Source organism: Papilio xuthus, unplaced genomic scaffold (genome assembly GCF_000836235.2).
Source record: "Papilio xuthus unplaced genomic scaffold, Pxut_1.1 DF827777.1, whole genome shotgun sequence".
NCBI lineage: Eukaryota > Metazoa > Arthropoda > Insecta > Lepidoptera > Papilionidae > Papilio > Papilio xuthus.
In genome coordinates, this window is record NW_013530872.1 from 679117 (window position 1) to 700189 (window position 21073).

The 21073-nt window shown below is 32.3% G+C and overlaps 1 protein-coding gene across 3 annotated transcripts in view; it reads right to left on the bottom strand.

The window, feature by feature from the left end:
- The window catches only part of LOC106115843 (angiotensin-converting enzyme), a 31828-nt gene extending 11639 nt beyond the window's left edge, over positions 1–20189 (bottom strand). For 2 of the 3 annotated variants that reach the window (XM_013309428.1, XM_013309427.1), the window contains exon 1: positions 20038–20189. In XM_013309428.1, coding sequence (XP_013164882.1) covers positions 20038–20052 — 15 coding nt within the window. In that variant the 5' untranslated portion in view covers positions 20053–20189. Of the gene's footprint in view, positions 1–603; positions 746–20037 lie in introns of those variants that run through there. The other variant, XM_013309429.1, reaches the window with a different exon arrangement.
- Positions 20190–21073: the final 884 nt, after the last annotated feature.

Consider the following 21073-nt stretch of genomic DNA (forward strand, 5'->3'; position numbering starts at 1 on the left):
TAAATATGACCGATTTAGTTTTAACTATCCGACAGTTAATACAACCGTTTAACATTTCTTTGATAAAAATTACGAGCAATTACTAGTTGTTATCAAGTAATTAGATATAATTGTTATTATAAAATGTTTGTCATATATCACAACCACATTACTACTGTTGAGATGTTTATTTAGTACATTTTAGACGTTTTTTTTAGTTATAAGTTTCAATATATGCTTTTAATAGGAAAAAAACATAAATGTTATATAATTATGTCATACTAAGAAAAGAAATAAGTAAAAAAAAACAGAGAATTCTACGTATTACATTAAGTTTACCAGATTTCGTAAATTGCCAATAATAATCATTTCTGCGAAATGCTTAAGTATTTTTATGCGCATAATGACATAAATCTATCATCAGCTTAAAGGTTTTTTTATATATCATAAGATATTCCATAAGATTCGCGAAAAAAACACCAATAAATAAAGGGAAACAAAACACATTTTGATTATCATACAATTTGCATTCACAACGCGAATTGGCACGATTAGGTAACGAAAAATAAATTTCTCAATCATTCCATTGATAATTCAATCGAGAAAAGAAAAAAAAATACATACGGAATCAACCTCGAACTCTTAAGAAATAAGGTTAGGGAACTCCGCGGTCCGAACTTCGATTTAATACAACAAATAGTTAACACAACAATATTTTCGGGCCGGCGCCGTGTCGGCCGGCCGATGACTGGCCGAACTGAACGACGCGCGCGCTGCCTCGGCCACACACATACACACACACTAGCATTCAGTAAGCACTACGTCGACCATAGAACCACTAAACAGACACTAGATGAGCGATCGTAGTAATTGTACAGCTTTTTGTGAACATTTAAACTGTTCTCGGAAAGTGGCAAGATAATGTAGTCGCCTCAGGCTTGATGTAACAGATATTTACCACTGCCTAACAAGCAAAAATATTTTCGGTTTTATGAAATTTCTAATAATTAAGTAATACACTTATTTCCTAAAGAAACATGAATTGATTAACAGACTTGTATAATTTTAGCAAATTATCGAATACAGATCCTAATTTTTACATTGGTTTAGGTATGTTAAAATCTACGCAACTGTGAAGCACATCCTTTTTGGCCTATCGCTAAAAATTTAAGCGACATCGTTAGGAACATTATCGCAAAACTGTCTACGCTTCGAAGCTTCTTACATCTAAGTGAGAGGCGCGTGTGTGTGTGTGTATGTGATAACTCGCAACCGGACCATCACTGCGCATGCGCTGGTACAGTCGCGCTCGTAATTGATGACATGCTCACTGTGATTCAGTGATTAAGTCAATTATTAATTTCTTTCTACTTATTAATCGTTTTTTCACTGCAATTTATCGCATTAAGGTACTTCCTTAATAAATCCAAAGCTAATTGCTTACTAAGAAATTACTTTAGTACGTTCTCATTTATTAAAGAGAAAAGATTATTAGGAAAGTAATGATAAAGAAATTTACACATGATTTCAAATTGCCTTATATATAAAATGAAAAAAATACACTGTTTTATTATTCGTTTATTATCACATTAATACGAAAAAAAGACGCAAATTTATAAAATAAAAAAACGCTAGTCTCTCATTTGGAAGTAGGTTAAAGGTTATAAAAATACATAAATACATGTAGGTATTCCGTGAAAAAAAATTACCTATAATTGGAACATTTAAATTTATCACAAGAAATATACATATATGTTTATAAGTGTAGTACGTGACAGTACTGACGGGCACGTCCATTTGCGAGTTGACTCATCAGGTAAGTGGCTACAGGTATACAACGGTACACGGCGTGTTTAAATTAAAAGTATCAAGATTACCACGCCGCGTAACATTTCGCGGTTGGTTAACAAAACTTCGTTTTATATTTTATGCTTTTAAAAGCTTTTCGTTCTTTTCTAGTGTAATATTTTTTCAAACATACGACATAATCTTTCATTTCTTTATACATTTTAATTTAAATTAAGTAATAATGAACAAAATAACAACTAAAATTTTCTACTAATGGAAAAACTCAAATTAAAAAGTAGCATTTTAATTTGGCTACATAATATGTGGAAAAAGTTAACAAATTTTATTTTTATTCATAAATATAATAAAATAAATAATGATTTTATTATCTAAGATCATTAAAAATAACTATTATTTAGCGTAGTTTTAGAGTCTTATAACTTGAACAAGAACTAATGGTCTTGCAAAGAACCACTTAAGCCCGCGTCGTGGGAAAACACCACTTTATGTTATTATTATCCATTCGCTCAACAATGGTGCGGACAGTTGTTTAATATTTTCTACTACCAAGGATAACGTATCATTCATACATATTTTTATGTAGATATCTGATACTCCACCACAATTGCGAATAAGTATAATTTAAATGTCTTAATAGGTAAGAACTAAATACGGTTGGTAAAATTAAACAATTGTTTAATATTATGAACCACAACACTTGTCAAATGATTGAGAAATTTTAATTTAACGTTATAAATAAGCAGTACTTTTTTAATTTTTTGTTGATTAATTTAATTTAACTAAAACTTACAGCAGTGTTTATTGAACGTACAATACAAGACGTTATCTATGCGGTATTTTTTTTTCTCCGCAAGAACTGACGTGTTCCAACATTCTGAAGATCCAATAAAATAACGGAATGTTTAAAAAAAACATCTAAGTTATGTTTTCAATGTAACTTTTAATTAATTATTCTGGCAAAGAAGTGATGATAAGTAAATTGTTCGAATATCAATTTGTTGAACTGAAAAGATACGTTAATAAATAAGTATTTGATATAAACCAACCAATTTAAAGTGAACCAAAAAGTAAACTAAATTGAAGATAATCTTGCTTCCTATTATTTTTTTTTAATATATAATGTTTAGATGGATGGTTGTTTGTTTGAAGGTATCTCCGGAACGGCTGAACAGATCTAGAGAGAAGAATACATAGGCTACTTTTTAAGCTTTTTTTAACTCCGCACGGACGGAGTCGCGGGCGACACCTAGTGTCTATACATAAAAATGTTACGTATTAATTAATATTTAACATAAAAATGTAACTATGAATTTATTCTTAATTTGCATTACCATTTACGAATGGTAATCACAAATTTTGTCGCGCACTAGCTATGTAAATTACAAAATAAATTACATACCCTTTGTAGGGCGAACAAGTTATGGAATTTAGGTTGCAATAGACAATCATCAACAATCTAAATACATGAATATATTTATAAACGCAATAATTAAAAAAGGAATCCAAAAAGCAAACTTTGAAGTATTCAGAATAAAAGTTTATTTTATTTATTTAAGACGCTGCTGTACTGAACTATCGCGTTTTTAGGGGGTTGAAGGAGGTGAGGTACAAAGCATGCGCGGGGGGCCCCGTGCGAATTCGGCCGCGCGCTCTTTATATTTACATAGTTTAAAGTACATAGTGTAACATTACATAGAAATACAGTAATGTACAGGTGAGTTTAACTCAAAAAGAGTTCTCTTATACTAACCTTGCGATACAGAGAGGATGTATAGTGGGTACTGTATGTGTACAAGTAAACATAACTATATAAATTCTTAAAGTTATTCACTATCTACATTTTTTAACGTCTCAAACCAGACTCCATAAAGATTACCTATTAAGAATCTCGATCTTGATAAAAATAACATTAACCGAAGTACTGCGTAAGACTGCGTTGATACGAGTGGAGTCGCAGGCTTTTTATATTAACCAGTTCTATTTTATAAGTATAGCTGATATAGAAATAAGATTGTTTTAAAAAACCAATAATATAATTTAAGAACTATGTATTTATTTAAATCTCTCTGGCTATTTATAATATTGCATCATCATCATCATCAGATCACTATATGTCCCCACCGAGGGGCTCGGATCCTACACTAAGTTAGGGGTGACTAGGCCACAGTCAACGCTGGCCCAGTGCGGGTTGGTTGACTTCACACATATCTTTGAATTTCTTCAGGTTTCACAGGCTTCACAGGTTGCATCAAGATGGTTTCCTTCACCGTAAGAATATAATAAATATAATTTCTCAAATTGGACAATACATATTCTCATATTAATAATATTATAAGTGCGAAAGTTTAGATGGATGTTTGTTAGAAGGTATCTCTAGAATAGCTCAACGGATGATGAAATTTGGCAAAGACGTAGGACATAGTCTCGTAAATCACATAGACTACAAAAAACATTAAATTCCGCGCAGACGAAGTCATGGGCGACAATTAGTACAAAATAAAAGCTATAATCGTATACAAGAATGAGGAGGAAACAAAACCATAAATATAAATATTAACAAGGTTAAAATCTCCTTAAACGGAGTTCAGGAACGGAACTTTGTCCCTATGTGATTTAATACACCTTCAGAAATGTCTTTGAGTGGAGTTAATAATCACTCTAGTATCTATGCTTGTTTCGATTAGATATTGCAAAAATAAATTTATACTACCTAATTCTTTCCGCTTATTAATCTGTCGTTAGAAGGAACATTTGTCGCACTTAATGTTATTTAATAGTTACTAAATACTGTACAAAAATCTTTGATATCGATGTATTTTTCGATAATTTCCAGTATATTTAAAATAAGAAAATGTTACAGGTTACAATTTTTTATTTGAAAATGCAGTCAATAGATGGCGCTATTTCATTCGTTAGTAAATCAGTCAGGTTTTGATTTTATACAATTAGGATTACGTCATTTAAGCATAGTTTAATTAATAATCCAACTATATTACAATATAGTAGCAAACAACAGTTCATTGACCCAATGGGCGGTCAATGTTCGCCATCATACGTCACGCCATGACTCCCGCACCATTGACAACTTGAAACACACCCATCCACTTCACTACGCACTTGATTGCGAATACGTGACTAGAATTATAATTAAAACGCGATATTTATTATTCAACGCCAGCAAAAATATAATAAACTTTATATTTTAAAGACGAATAGGCACGTATCGACTTACTTGCTTTATCTTAAATTAGTTAACTATAGATAATAAAGTGCTTGTAGTACTCTTAATCTGGATAGGTTTCGAACTCCTGGGTGGGGATGTATATGAGCTGAAGACATTAGATACTAAATTAAAATAAAAAAGTGTTCTTTTAAACCTATTCCTAAATTTTAATTTTTGATTAATTACCTATATTAACCACGCTAGGTTTCATTGTAAAGTTGATTTCATAATGTTTTTATGTTTTGGAAAGTATCAAAAAAGTGCTAGAAATCGAATCCAATATCCGTGATACTGTCCTCCACTGGGCTATTATATGTCGAAATGTGTGAATTACTCTGCTGTAACTATTTCCCCACAACAGGTGATTTACTTCAAGTAAATCTTATCTGTAATAGATTTGGATGTTGTAATAAATGGCGACTATTATCGTCTTAAAATAATTCAATATAACACTGTGTTGATAACTACAACATTTTTTTCCATTTTCAATGTTTTACCAATGAAAAATAATTTGATATTATTGCCGTTTTTATAAACCGTTAATAACAGCGCCATCTTTTGAATGACTGCAGTATGGTGGAAAGTGAATTTTTTTGTTGTTTTATTAGAAAAACTTCATGAAAATTTTATGAAAAATCACTCTGTTTCTATGTTACTTCAATCTTAAAAGGATTTTTTTCTGTAAAATAAAATATTTCGTATAATTAGAATCCAACTTAGGTTTAGCTTAATAATTTACGTGGCTGACAGCGACATCTATTGTTCTGTTACTACAACATTTAGCAGAAACTTCAAACCGGTTTAAAAAATTCATAATAGATGGCGACACTAACAACAAAACTACTTTGTAAAGTATACACAAAATAATACATTTAAAATTTTTAACAAAATAGATTTGGCAATATTTTTATAGAAAATGATAAATTTACTATTTAACCACTTACTCAAAGTCGGACACACAGATGTCGCTTCAGCGAATCATTCCAAATAGTAATTTAAACAAACATATTTTGTATTCCATCAATTATAACTAAATATGGCCGACATACGTCTAGCTCTGATGTGTAATAACGTGCGTGCAATCGGTTGCAAGATAATTAACACGATGAATGGAGACTCCAGCCTCCACACAAACATAATCCTTCACCGGCCTTCAACTCTTCAGCTATTGTCATACAATGCACATCGGATCTGTACAAATTCAATACAAATATATTTATAAATATAAATATGCCATGGTATTCCTTTAAAATCATTTACTGTCGCTGTATACGGGCAACACACGACAGCCACGAACCAATGACAAGCTAGAGGTGCCTTCCAAGGAGGATTTAATCTTTGACAAATATTGATATACTAGCTGTCGCCAGCGACTCCTTACGCGCAGGATTAACTTAATTAGTAGCCTATGTGTTCTTCCAAAGTGGGCGATAATGCCTCCTTGTGGGCGTTGCAGGTCTTAAGTTGCGGGTTATAGTAAAAGTTTAGTTTAGAATTCTCTGTTAATATACATATATAGGTCACAATAATTAATTAATTTAATTTAAAGTTATAGTGGTTTTTAAATATGTGAAAATATGGGGGCGCTAAAAAAATATTTGTTCTCAAAATGGGCAGTAGACAAAATAAGTTTGGGAGCCACTGTTCTACATCTATGCCAAATGTCAGCGATATCCATGTAGCCGTTTTGGAAATACTTCCATCCACATTCTCATTTATAATATTAGTAAGATAGTGTATTTTGTTGTATAGAAAACATGTACAGACTGATTTCTTATCTAACGCTTATTATTTGTTAAACACAAACCTAGCTGCAGTAATGTGCATCATTGTCGTAATAACCAGATTGCATGACATCTTTATATCATGACTTGCACAAGGGCGATGTTCCATTTTAACATTCTAGTATTTTCCTCACATATCTCTGACACTAAGCCAACAAATTTATAATTTAAACATGATAGAGAGATAAGCATTATCCTTAAAGCAATATACATGGTTAAAGTGCAAGATTTAGTCGCAGAGAATGATAATAGATGGCGTTAAAGTGCTAACAGTCCCTCTGTAAAATTGCTCCTTATTAAATAAAAGTAAAGTTTTAACAGCTTTGATTAAAGAAATAACCTTCATAATTACTTTATATTATTTATAAATTAAGGAAGCAAACAAGGAGCGGGAACAACAAAAATGAACTTCGCAGTCCATCGAAATTGCCACACCAGAAGATCTTCATTTGCGTTGCCGGTCTTTAAGAAAGAGGCGTCTTCTTTCTTATTCTTTTCTATTAGAATAACCTTATTATATTATATTGCTATTAAACATAATGTTGGTCTTCTTATTACACTTTGTACACAAGTTTTGATTAAATAGATCTTCAACTGTTTAACATAGTTTACGCATCAAATATTTTAGCATCTGACAGAGTAAATATAAATGTACAGGTAAAGAGATTCGTTTGTGGCGTTTAGTTGCAGAACTGCGAAGTAGCCGTGTAATTATTATCTCATAATAATTTAAGAAATCTTAATCGTAACTATATAATTTTATACGAACACGAAACGATGAAAAAATATCACGTCCAATTTAGGACAATTTATATTTGGGACAATTGTATTTTTAACATAGTCACCCGCTCCAGTGGAAATGGAAACGCAATTACAAAACGCTGCGGCACGGCCTGAGTCGCGCGAGTGGAAATTGGATGTAAATGTAATGATTTCATTGTTTAAATAAAAAACTTGCCTTGACAGTGAGGGAAAACCTTGTCCTTCCCTTACAATAGAGCGACCGAGGTATGCGAGTCTGCCATAACAAGCCATTGTTTTTGTTATACGGGAATGCGCTAAGGAATAATCAAATAAGATCATAACAAATGAATTTCCCGTCTGACAGGATAATATTATGTATATAATTAACATTGTGACTTCTAATATTATAAACGATTTGACTGATTTTAATGTAAGTTCTCATTAGAATTATGTTCCCAAAGTACAGAGGTAAAGACAATCAGACTTGTTGATTTTTCTAAGCTATCGTCTTCGTTCTTCCAAACTATGTTCTACATCTATGCCACATTTAAGCGAGATCCATGCAGCCGTTTTAGAGCTATCTTCTAACAAACATCCATACATCCAAACATTCGCTTTTACAATATTAGTAAGATTATCAGTTATTTGGTGTTAAAAATGCAATTCAAAAGGTAATCGATATAACTGAATGAATAATCAATTGGTGCTAGTACTCGTATTTTTCGAACTGGGTCACTGAGGTTGACCTAATTCCTCAAGTCCCGCTTTATCTTTTATTAAAATTTTCTTTTAAATTTTTGATTGACTATCGAAGAAGATCTCCGACGGATCTTAAACTAGTCCGGTACCTAGACTGATATTACACGCGAGTTAAGCCGTGTGATTAATTAAAGATCACGGCTTAACTTACGTGTAATATCAATCTAGGTACCGACTAGTTTATCACAAGGAAGTCAATTGCTGGGTACTTATTAAGAAAAACTTATAAATATATCTTGTTTGTGTTACTTTTTCAAATGTTTTACTCTACATTTTGCCCTCGCAATCGTCCGCGCGGATCTTAAACCATATAAGTAGCCTATATGTTCTTGGCTATGTTCTACATCTGCGTCAAACTTCAAAATACGTTGAGCCCTCCCGGAGACACCTTCATACAAATATCCATCCATCTAAACATTCTTATTTATAATATTAGTAAGAAGTTAAGTAAGATTATTGTCTAAAATAAATATTTAAAATGTAATTTATCAATAAGATACAACGCACCAAAGTGCTCAGAACTTTCGAAATGCTTTAGCTTGGTCCCTTTCACGTAATTACGAAATTGTTCTCAGTTCATACAGATAGGGATTTCGTAATTTTATAGGTATTTGTAATTTTTTTGATATACAAAACTACACGTAATAGATTTCTAATAAATAATAGTCTAAGTAAAGAAAGTAACTGTCACACTTACCGTGGGTTTCTAAGACCATAATCTAGGTATAAAGTAATATAATTTAAAAAGCTATTTTTTGACAAATTGGACCTTGACAAATGATAACAATATATTTTATACGCCACTTTTAGTCTCAGAAGCCAACAATAAGTCATAATTAATGAGCAGTTCCTTGGTATAGATCGGTATAAGTCAGTTTGAAAAAATATACTGCGGGGTTAGACAAAATGCATTCGCTTCGAGACGATTCCATAGCGAACTTCAAAAATGTATAGAACTGACAATAACTTTCGATAAGTCATGTGATTTTCTCGCGTCAATTTCATACATTTATGAAATTCATTATGGAATCGCTTCGAAGCGAATGCACTTTGTCTAACCCCCTAACTCCAGATTTTCATATATTTATGTTAGTTATGACAATCTGAAGGAAAATACAATACTGTTAAATTATAAAAAGTAATCAAAACGAAGTAATTTAATATACCTAAGTAATAAAAGAAGCGGCATAAGTTAAAAAGTCATAAAAAGTTGGTAAAAAACATATTTCTTCTTGATTTCACGAAGATCAACTTTCAAATTATTTTTTCTTCACTTTTAAAGCTTTTGTTTATGAAGACCGGAGTGCAAAAGTTTTCTTTTAATTTTTAGAAGCGCCAATAGCCTAATGGTTAAGGGTACGAATTTCCGATCACGAGGTCGGGTGTTCGAATCCCGCAATTCGACTATTGTCGTAAACCATATCCTAGCACAAGCCTAGAGCTTAGTTGTAATGGTTAAAGAAATATTAGTAAATTTATGAAAATCTGCTAATATTTAAAAAAAATTGTAAGAAATGTGAGTTTTTTTTTGGTAAATTAAAATGAAATTTCTACTGATACTCCCGTATAATTATTATTTATATATTTTTACTAATATTATATATTTTAACAGTGGTAGAGCCCGCTTTAACATCTTCGCACGATTTGGAACGGCTCGCCCGGTGAAATACCACGACCACACAGAAGACAGGCGTGAAGTGGAAGCAATTCCGCATTTCGTCTGATGAGTGTGCGTCCCGGAGGCCTAATATAGTCCTCTTTCCCTTCCCACCCTTTTTCTTATAAGGAAAGGATGGGAAGTGGAAATGAACTTTCCGGATGAGAGGTTCCATGGAAAGGGAAAATATTTTCTTTCTGTGCATCCTCTCCTCCATCGATTAAGGGTAGGCAACGCATATGCAATTGCGTATGTCTATGGGCAACGGTCACTTCGCTAATTCAGCGATTTCAGGTGGTCGCTCGCTCGTTTGCCACCTTATGATATTAAAAAAAATAATTACTAATGCAACAATATCTTATTTTAATTCAATACTACGTAATATTTCCGTCTTTGTTTATCTTATTTATTAAAAACTGCATGTCAAATATTATATGAATGGAATATTATTATTAATATTGTAAACTTCAGACAGAACATCTATAATATCGTTAAATATGATAATAACGATGTACGTTATTAACAATATGAATAATTAATATAATTAAAACATGTTAATATCCAAAATGACAGCTGTCACGTCGGCATAACACAAAGTGTCATCGACGACATCACAATCGTTGTCAAGTTGACGTATAAATTGTGACGCGACCTAATTTCACGAATTCATACCTCTCAGCGAAATGATTAATTAATAATATTAATACTGTGAAATGTTTCTTAATTAAACATAGCTGTTATAGAAATGTTTTATATTTTTCAAAGACAATCAGTCTACTCTACATTTATAGATGATTTAAAAAAAAAATTATATGCAAGCAGTATTTTTTTCATAAATTTAAACTAGAATAAAACTAGCAAAGAAAGCCCTTTAGATAGATAGAAATCATTAGATAGGTAGTAAGATAGTTATTGAACTATATTTAGAAACTAGCTGTCGCCCGCGACTCAGTCCGCGCGGAATTGAAAAAAACAATTGGTCGCAGCGTAACGTTATATAGCCTAAAGTCTTCCTCTATAAATGGAATATCCAACAAAACAAGATTTTTTCAAATCGAAACAGTATTTGCTGAGATTTCCGCATTTAAACAAACAAACTCTTCTGCTTCATAATATTAGTATAGATACAAGTATTAATGTTTTTCTAGTGTAAATCTTAAACTTTTTCAACATAACAGTGACCAATTTTTCTATTTGGACTCAAAATTGATTTTATTTAAATCGATCTTACTCTATTTACTAACATTCCGGATACAATTTGATATTGATTAAACTTCGCGTACTTTTCGCAATGTGTTTTCTCTTTCAATTGCATTGTACGCTCCAACGATTCTCAGTTTTGTCCGCCACAGTATTACAAACGCTACGTGTCTCTACCAAAGTAATTTATACGGAAATTAAATCTATTTGTTATTGTATAAGTAACATTAAAATATTTGCAATATTAGTTATTCGTCAACTTGTCTTTATTTATAAACTGCTGCTTTCTTATGTAGAAAATGATATATAAAGATATATATAAATGCTTTTATCTAGTCAATGTAAAAAGAATTAAATTAAAAACATAAACTGAAAGAGGTTATAGGCTAACCGAGTACCAAATCCTAAAAGTATGTACATGCATGTAAAATACTTTGAATAAAACTACAGATTTATAAATAAACTAGCGGACCCGACAGACGTTGTCCTGTCTACACGTCTTTAATTTGAAAATTTCAAACTTTTTTTAATAAGCTAAAATTAAAATTCGAATATTATTTAAAATTTGACACTGCGATGGTAGCGCCGTCTGTCGGATCCAATGTAAAACGTTCCAAAATCAACAACTACTGATAAATTAAAAATTAATTAAAAAAACATTGTCCAGCGGACAAAATTGTGAATCTAAACCATTCCCAGATCCCCTTGAACACACACAAAAAATTTCATCAAAATCGGTCCAGTCGTTTGAGAGAAGTTCAGTGACATACACACTCACAGAAGAATTATATATATAAAGATAAAATAATTAAATGCTGTAAACAACTTTACAAGTAATTCAATTGTAACCGCTTTTAATTAAACCTCTTAACTTGCTGAAACAGAACCTTGATTCATACTAAACGTACATAAATGATTAATTTTAACTGCATGCTAACATTTCGATTATTTTTATTTTGCACAAAATATTAGTAAATTTTTGTTAATTCACTAACAATGTACCAATTCAAGTAAGCTCTATGCTTGTGCTAGGACATGATTTTAGACAGTAGTCGAATGGCGGGATTCGAACTCCCGACCTCTTGATCGGAAATCCGTACCCTTAACTACACATATTCTAATCACTTAAATTGCGTAAATTCATTTAAAGACTTTAACTAATTAAATTTTTTTCATCTTATCTTGATTTTCTGACAAGCAAGATTTAGCGACTCTACAAAATTTGTTACTTCGGGGACTACGTAACCTGCAGTAATAAGTCAAAAAATGTAGTGACCGTGCGTTTCCACTACGAAAACATTTACAAAAATGTTTTTTCGTCTCATTGACTTTGAAAAAACTGAGATATACTTTTTTTATAGAAGGGGGCAAACGAGCAACGAATCGCCTGTTATTATTTGATCCGTCGTTATTATATACATATATGTTTTTGAATACATGTTTCGTTAGTAAAAGAAAGAATGAATTGTGTAGTTAGTAGATTGTCGTGAGTTATGCCAATTGAGAAACAGCGCACGGAAGTTTAGCCATTTTAAAACTAAGCAGTTTGTTTAAAGATCATACAGTGGCTCAAGGTCAAATTGTAGTACGATGTTTTTTCTATATCAATAAAAATATCTATATGAATCTCAATTTATATCTAAATATATTTTTATAGTGTGCTCTATAAATACCATGTAAGCTATCCTGTATTCATTCTATACTGTTGTCCTCTTTATAATTACAAACTATAAAATTGAACTTGTGATTAAACGACACATATACTTAGCTCTGTGACCAGAGACATTGAGGTTCGATCTTGGTTTGAAGGTAATGAGATTTTCCTCTAATGATCATAGAGTTCCAGGGCCAATATTTTAGCGGAAAAATCTTAACTGAACTGATGAATGGATGTATATAATAACTAAACAAATCACATGACATCATTCTCTCTGGAAGTACACATAGACTACCTATGATCTCGGAAATATATACGGTTCCTCTGGGATACCTTGTTTCACATATCAGTCGATAACTACGCAACGGTGCAACCCATCTTATTAGTAACACACGCGATACTTTTCCTTGTTTTTTTTTTATTCTGCGCAGACGGCGCTAAAAGCATGCTAGATTCTGAGGGCCCGAATGTTAAAAATCGATAACGTAATAAGTTTAATTCTTCTATTGAATAAGTTATACATTTTTTTTTTAACACAAAACCTAACGGGACAACCCTAATACGTGAAAACGTATTTCAATGGCATGTAAGCGATTGAATTGTATCTATACCGGTATTAACGTCTTCATTATCTGAGAGCGTCGCGCCCAATTGAGCAGATGGGTTCATTTAGTGACAATGGCGGCTAGAGTCAATCGTCTAGTTCACTTACGCACGCCAAAATGACCTTTAACACGTACCACTAGACGATACAATCGCATGACGTAAATATAAACATTCATTGAAATATTCACTTTAAAGTCCCGAACAATTTGTAATTAAACAATAAACGGTTATACACAAAATATTACAATAAAAATAATATTCCTTACCAAAAAAGTAAATTAAGAACATTTTATCGGGTAAGATCCTTCGGACATTGTTCATTTAAATACCTATTTCCTACTAGGCAACATGACATGTCATGACATGAAGGTTGTGGCGAGGGAAAGGACCATCCTATGCCTTACACTCCACATAGAGTGGCATAACCCTCATGGTTATCAGACTTGGGGAGGCGAAGGCGGCAATATATCGCCGCCCTCGCCCCCCCCGCAACAGCCCTAGGGCGCTGGATACGGGGGGATCCGGCGCCTGCGGCTGTAGGTAGGCCCTGAAGTGGAAGCTGCTTTGGCAGCTGACGCAGGCGAGGTCGCGGACGAAAGCGCAAGCGTACCCGTGGCCTCGCCATAATGCGTAGGAGGATCGGAGGGGTTTAGAGGGTATGCTTTACATCCGGAAGTGAATCTCACATCACTACCGCGTCCCCCCCTGAAAAAAAAGTAGGGGTGACCCTCATTAGTAGGTAGTATCCTACTATTTTTCCCGGCTAACATTCTTGGAATAACTTAAATAAACATAAAGATATTTAATGTAATAATGGAAATTGTTTTTGTACGACTACGCTGGTTGAATTTATATAATCCTTCGTGTGAAGAAAAACATATTTATTCCATGTTATGACTCACAATAACCCTTGCGTGTGATCAAATCAATTTTCTGTTAGAGTTTAATATTTTATGTCAATATTTTTTTTTGTTAAGAAAAAATATAAAATAAAATTAAACTTAAATTAATGTCGAATATTAATCGTTTAATGAGGAACAGCACGCAAAATAATTAATACATAAGGGGGCCATAGTTCTTGTTTTTAAAGTAACCTTAAATTGAAAGTTCAGTATGTCACGAATAGTAAAATAACTTTCATATCTCTACAGTAAATTAATGCCAAAGTATGGCGTGTTTTTACAATATTTCGTATTTATTGTGATAAAAATTCTTTATATATATAATTCTTCTGTGAGTGTGTATGTCACTGAACTTCTCTCAAACGACTGGACCGATTTTGATGAAATTTTTTGTGTGTGTTCAAGAGGATCTGGGAATGGTTTAGATTCACAATTTTCATCAAATATTAACTTCATATTAATTTATTCAAATTAAAAACGTGTAGACAGGTCACCGTCGGTCGGGTCCGCTAGTAATTTTATATAATTTTAGACCTTATCCCGTCTTGTAAGGCGAGAAAGTGGACAGGAATTAGATTTTACGGAGGAAATTGCATAGGAAGGTGGAATATTATTTTTCTGTGCGTCCCGTCCTCCGTCGATTACATGTAGGCAGCACATCTGCAATTGTTGATGTCTATGGGCAGTTGTCGCTTCGCTATTTCAGAAAGCAGGTCGCTAATTTTTCACTTTATGAAATTTAAATAAAATGAGCATTTTTAATCTTGTATGTTTTTTGCCATGACACCGATGTATCGTCGAAGGCTTAATGTTACTTATCAGTCACTTAACTGTGCACGTCTTGCACACGATACAGCAGTTACCTGTTTTCTAATTATTCGGTTTATTAGTTTAATTTGTTTAAGCACTTAACCTAATTAAATTTTACAACTTAATGGCGCGGCGTGTACCGAAACAACCTCTTTCACCTACTTAATTTAAATTCAAATATGAACCCCGGAAAATCCCGAATATTAAAACTAGAAAAATTATTAAAATACAAATTTCTTTAAAAAGTACATTTTTTAATACTACGTACTAACATTGCTGTTAATCTACAATTTAAAAATAAATAAGAGCATAAAAACATAGAAATAAAACTAGAAAAGAATATATGACCTCATTTCCTTCGTCGGAGGAGTGCAAAATAAACAAACCCTCGTCTGTATCCACCCTAAATAATTAATGTTGTGAAATACGGCACAGTCGACAGTCGTAGACAACGGCCTGCGTTAATTGCATGTTAACTGTCAGTCTTTGTTAACAAAAGAAAATGATATATTTTTTGCGTATTATCTTACTAATCTTACTTCTAACTAATATTATAAATGCGAATGTTTATATGGATGTTTGTTTGAACGTATCTACACAACGGCTGAATGAATCTCGATGAAATCTAGCATACATTTAGAACAAAATCTGGAAGAACACAAGCTACTAATTATGTAATTTTTTTAATTCGAGCAGACGGAGTTGCGGGCGACAGCTAGTATTAAATATAAATAAGACAAAAGAAAATAAAACGTGATTTTAAACATAGAAATCTTGAAACTATCTAGTATCTTGAAATTAATTTATTTTGCAATTAAAATTAATACCAAATTGCAACTTCTTAATATGTGTTTTATTTCTCTGTTATCAAATAAATTTATATACCGTTTATTGCGCGTCTAACAACGTGGTATTAAGTTTTAATTGCTTAATAAATGAGATTAAACGTTTGCTCAGTTCGTTTACATTGTAACATCAAGCATGGCCTATTGTATTCTAACCTATAATCAATTGCGTAACACGTAACAAATTATATACGCATATTGTTAACCATTACAACTACACCAGTTTCTTGGAGTAGCGTTAAATCAAATACTTATGTTATACACTGAATTACAAATCAAACTTCACTAAAATTAACTTCATTAAATATGATTAAAATTACAAAAAAAAATAGTGTCTTTACGTTAGAAAATATTTGTGTACAAAGTATGCATTCCGTTATTATAAATGTTTGATTTTACTATCTGTTCTGTCGTTCAGTAGTTCTTTAGTATGTAAATATTAACTTTCATTATCTATGTATCGTTCCACAAGATCTTTTCGTCTTATCGCAAACTTTAACTAAGGATTAAGCTCGATAAACTTCGATATAAATTCAAAGGCCACTTTTTGTTGCTTTGTGTTTGAAGATAATTACATCATAACCAAATTTTAATTAGACTAATAATACATATTTTTCTGGCGGAAATATCCTTGACAAGAAATGACATTATACATCTCGGTTCGGACTCTTTTTTGCACCCATTCCTTATGCTAAATTACAATAGTGAGTTCCTCGTTTTTTTCAAAATACAATGTGTGTTCATGGAGATAGGAGCGTTACGGGACATTAGCGATCTTCACAGGTTCCTCCACAATCGCTACGTCTTTGTTTCGTAGGGCCATTTAGCTTTTGTATTCTAATTTCTTGATTACCTTTGTAGTAATATATAATTTAAGCTTGAGCTAATTTGCTATACGTTGATTAAAACTCTTACATTAAATTTAATTTGGAAACTCACCGTATTGGAAATCACTTTGGGAATTACTTAAGAAAATCATGCCCGCGGGAAATAGGGATCTTAACTTGCCGGAGCAATCCATTAGATTAGCGATTCAGTAGAGCGGTGCGCATTAAATAAATTGGACCACAATGGACACTCGTATTTGCTGAACGAAGGCGTGGCCCCAATATAGATATTTTTATGAATAAAAACTCTTTTTACAGTAATTTAATATGAAAAATTAACATAACGTCCTAAGAGTTAGCTATGTATCCTAAGAGATCATTTTAAGAAATGCAACTTATTTCGTAGGATGAGCCGATAAATCGCTGGCCATAGTATCGTCAGAATATAGGGCTGTAACTGTTATTTAAAGTGAATATTGTCCGCCACATCTCTCGCTTTCATGTGTTATATTTTAGTTACAAGCACATTTTTAACTTAAATAATAGCGCCAATTGGGTTGTAAAAAACAATTTGGACAAGGAAACATTAAAGAAGGAAGTATGTTATTTGCTTGCTTTGTTTGACATTCCAGATTCTTACACCACGCGATTGGATTATTGGGCACCAGGGCTTAATATTATAGGATTAAAACACAACAGGATTTTTATTACAAGAAAAATAATACTTTCCGTTATTTAAGTTTGATGATTGCATTGGATTGTTATAACTGAATTAAAATAAGTGCGCATTGTTTACCGTGGGAGGACCTTGGAACTCGAAGGATCTTGGACCTTGGAACTTAATATGACATTCAGAATGTTTATTAAAATACAATCTTTATTCGAGGATATTTGCTACACTGGAATCATGAACGTAATGCTTGAATATAACTAATGCAATTTTTAACAATAAACTAACAAAGAATCTAATGAATAGTCTTAAATCTATGATATAAAAAAATATTTAAAAAAAACGAATAATTTACTAAAATATATTATTAAAAGGAGTCCCTTTAGGCAAGGTCCCGAAGATACTGGCCGCGTTCCCCCTTTGGATAGCTAAACGAATTCTTTGCCCGAGGTAGCCGCCAGCTTTTCGGTCCCCTGTGATGTCGATTAACTTTTTGGATATTTCCTTAAAAAGTCTTAAAGCGCTAGGATTAATGCTTAAATATATTTAGTACCAACTACAGTTTGGTTAAGAGTTGCTTTTGGTTAATGAACCAGTTATTAATTAAATCAATAGATACTAACCCAAAGCGGACTTTAGCCTCTGACAATAAGAGTAATTAATTTAAAAAATCAATAAGATAAACTAACATTACTTCTATGACTCTCCAGGGAAGAATATTTCTTTGTTAAATTAGGCTTCTGAATTAATCGAAAATGTTATAAATTCCCAAATACCGGGATGGCTTCTCAGATGGACATTCGCAAATTTCGCCAATCAATAGCAACATGAATATGCCAATACCGCGGACAGGCGTCGAAACTGAAGACGAGATCAATAAATCAATTTTGTTTCATTCCAATCATTTGTATGTAACAAAAATAGTGTGGATATCTATGAAAACTATACTAATCTTATTTAGAACTTGTGTAGGGTAAGTTTTATATTTATTAGTAATCTTCTATAATATAAAATGAATCGCTAAATGTGTTGGTAAGTGCATAACTCAACAACGCCTGTACCAATTTTGCCAATCCTATTTTTTTTAATGTTCGTTGAAGTTCAAAGATGGTTTTTACGACGAGAAAAATTCTAATAATTGCCGGAAACTAATTAATTTCTTTTTCATTGCACGCGGACGGAGTCGCGGGCGACAGCTAGTTAATTTTAAAAATAAAGTTTAATACTTATAGCTAAAACTTTTAGTGTGAATCTCTACTACAGAAATACCTGTTCAAATATATATTTAATAGAAGACGAAAAGGATTATAACAAGTTTTTGTGTCTATCGAAAGTAGAGACCCACATTTATGTGCCAGTTTAAATTATACTCTTAATTGCCAAAATTTCTGCATATTTTATAATTTATTGAATCCGATATATACTAGACAATTTGTGTAGAAACGATGTTGCAACGATAATATCTCGTGAAAATGTTATATTCATAATGCAGCTCTTTATTCCCAATTCGTTTTGCGATTTGTTCATACGAACAATACTAAGATTAGAAGTATCTGAATCATTATAAAGATACAAAAATAAACTGATTTAAAACATAGCTTAAACGATGATTGATAAAGGATTTATTTTAGTTTCAACAAATAAGAAATTAAATAATACAATGAAGCGTTTAGATGTTTATAACAATTTGAAGATACAGCCAGTATTTAATCGACCTCAGTAGGAAGTTTTCTTAGTTATTTATAAAAATATCAGTAAAATCGATATTAAGATATCTCAAAGGATCTGTTTTGCCTTGCACTTGACCGAACCAAATATTCCAAGTTAGCGGCCAACCTTCAAGATTGAAGAGGAACTAGAAGAAGAAAGGATCAAAGACGGTGTCAGTCTGTGGTTTCTCATCATTAATTGCTACCAAACGAGGAGCAATGTCATTGACGAAATTATATTACGTGTTATTATGTTATTATCATCAAATAATTATGTGTAGCATTCGCATCGAGATTTCGGTTGATTTGACAACTTTGGCATATTCCAAAAGAATCCTTCCACTTTTTTTTATTACTATTGGTGTCATTTTTGTCATCTCTTTTTGCCTAAAGTGGATACTGGATATACGATATATTTGCTAAAAAGTAACATACATGTCACAATTTCTTTTGTTAATGCACAAATTCCTCATAATTTGATTTGAGTATATGTCACTTTTAAGGGTCTTAATTTTATCTACCAAGTGTTAACTGGTTATAACCGAAATAGACTTCAAACTGAAGTCCATCTTCTTTGTATACCTATTTGCTTGTGGATTTTTAGTATTTTACCAAACACTTCCTTATTTTTATTTAAATACAGTATTAACCTTTACTCAATAATAAATTATAACTGTAAAAACAACACGTAATGACGCATTTAGTATCAATCAAAGCAATTTAAAGTAACATTTAAATTTCTATAAACTACACTTTATGGACATAACATTTTAACAGCCAAACATCTATTGCAAAATTTCTAACATCGGTCATTGTTAAACGAAATCGAAAATATACTAGATATCAATTGCCTTACCTTGACTTTAGACATGACGGTCGCCTCGCCAATTACATGAGGAGCCAAGCATGCACAGAACACACGGACGCGAGTTCGCGGCAACCGAGCGCCAAAACGCGAACGTACTATCGACGCGACGGTTCTACTCCGACTGGATGGGAGAGAGAATTTATTACGCTACGTTCAGTGTGACCAGCGAACAACGAAATATATTAAATGGTAACCGAATCAATTGGATTTCGAAAGGGAAATAGATCACGGCGCCGGCAGACTGTGCGGCGGAAGGCAAACAAACAAGCCGGCTAACTGCACTTGCACTCACGACACAGGTATTAATAAATTAGCGTACGGCAACACAGGGTTGACACAATGCAATTGTGTAACGATTGTTTAGATCTGCTTCTCCATAGTTGAAATTAGTAATAGACTTATAGATACGTATAGATACGTTTAGAAATAAATGCCTATTACATATTCTAATACAGTAATCATATTGTCAAATAAATGAGAACAGGACCTGAATTTGTTTCCATTTTTTATTGTTATAGTTACTGCGGTACCTGATTTATATAACAATAACAGACAGTTTTAAGGAAAATAATTAAATTGATGGCTGACGATTCGCATGTCGTCGATATCAACATTAGGTGCAGTCTTTAAATTTATCCTTTCATGGGTGTGTAAAAGACCGTTCGACATCAAAAGTTGTAATCAAATTAATATAATGAACTTAAATCAAATAAATGATCAGCGGCAACCCTACAAAGATCAACTAATTAAATTGAATTAACTGGTACGCTTGGTGCACTTGTAGTGTAATGATGAGCACGTTACTTAGGTGAATATGTTTTAATTTGATTTATTAAATGTTTACTTACTTTAGTATCTTTATAAGCTTCTGATAACATTGTAGTTAATTAGTATTTCATTTCCTTTAAGCGATTTATTTCATCTTTACAATAATTTCTTTATTTTTTAAAAATCTCGATCAATGTAAATCAGTTTTTGTGATTATTTTACGCTCTAACATCTCGGTCTTTTTCGGTTCATTTTG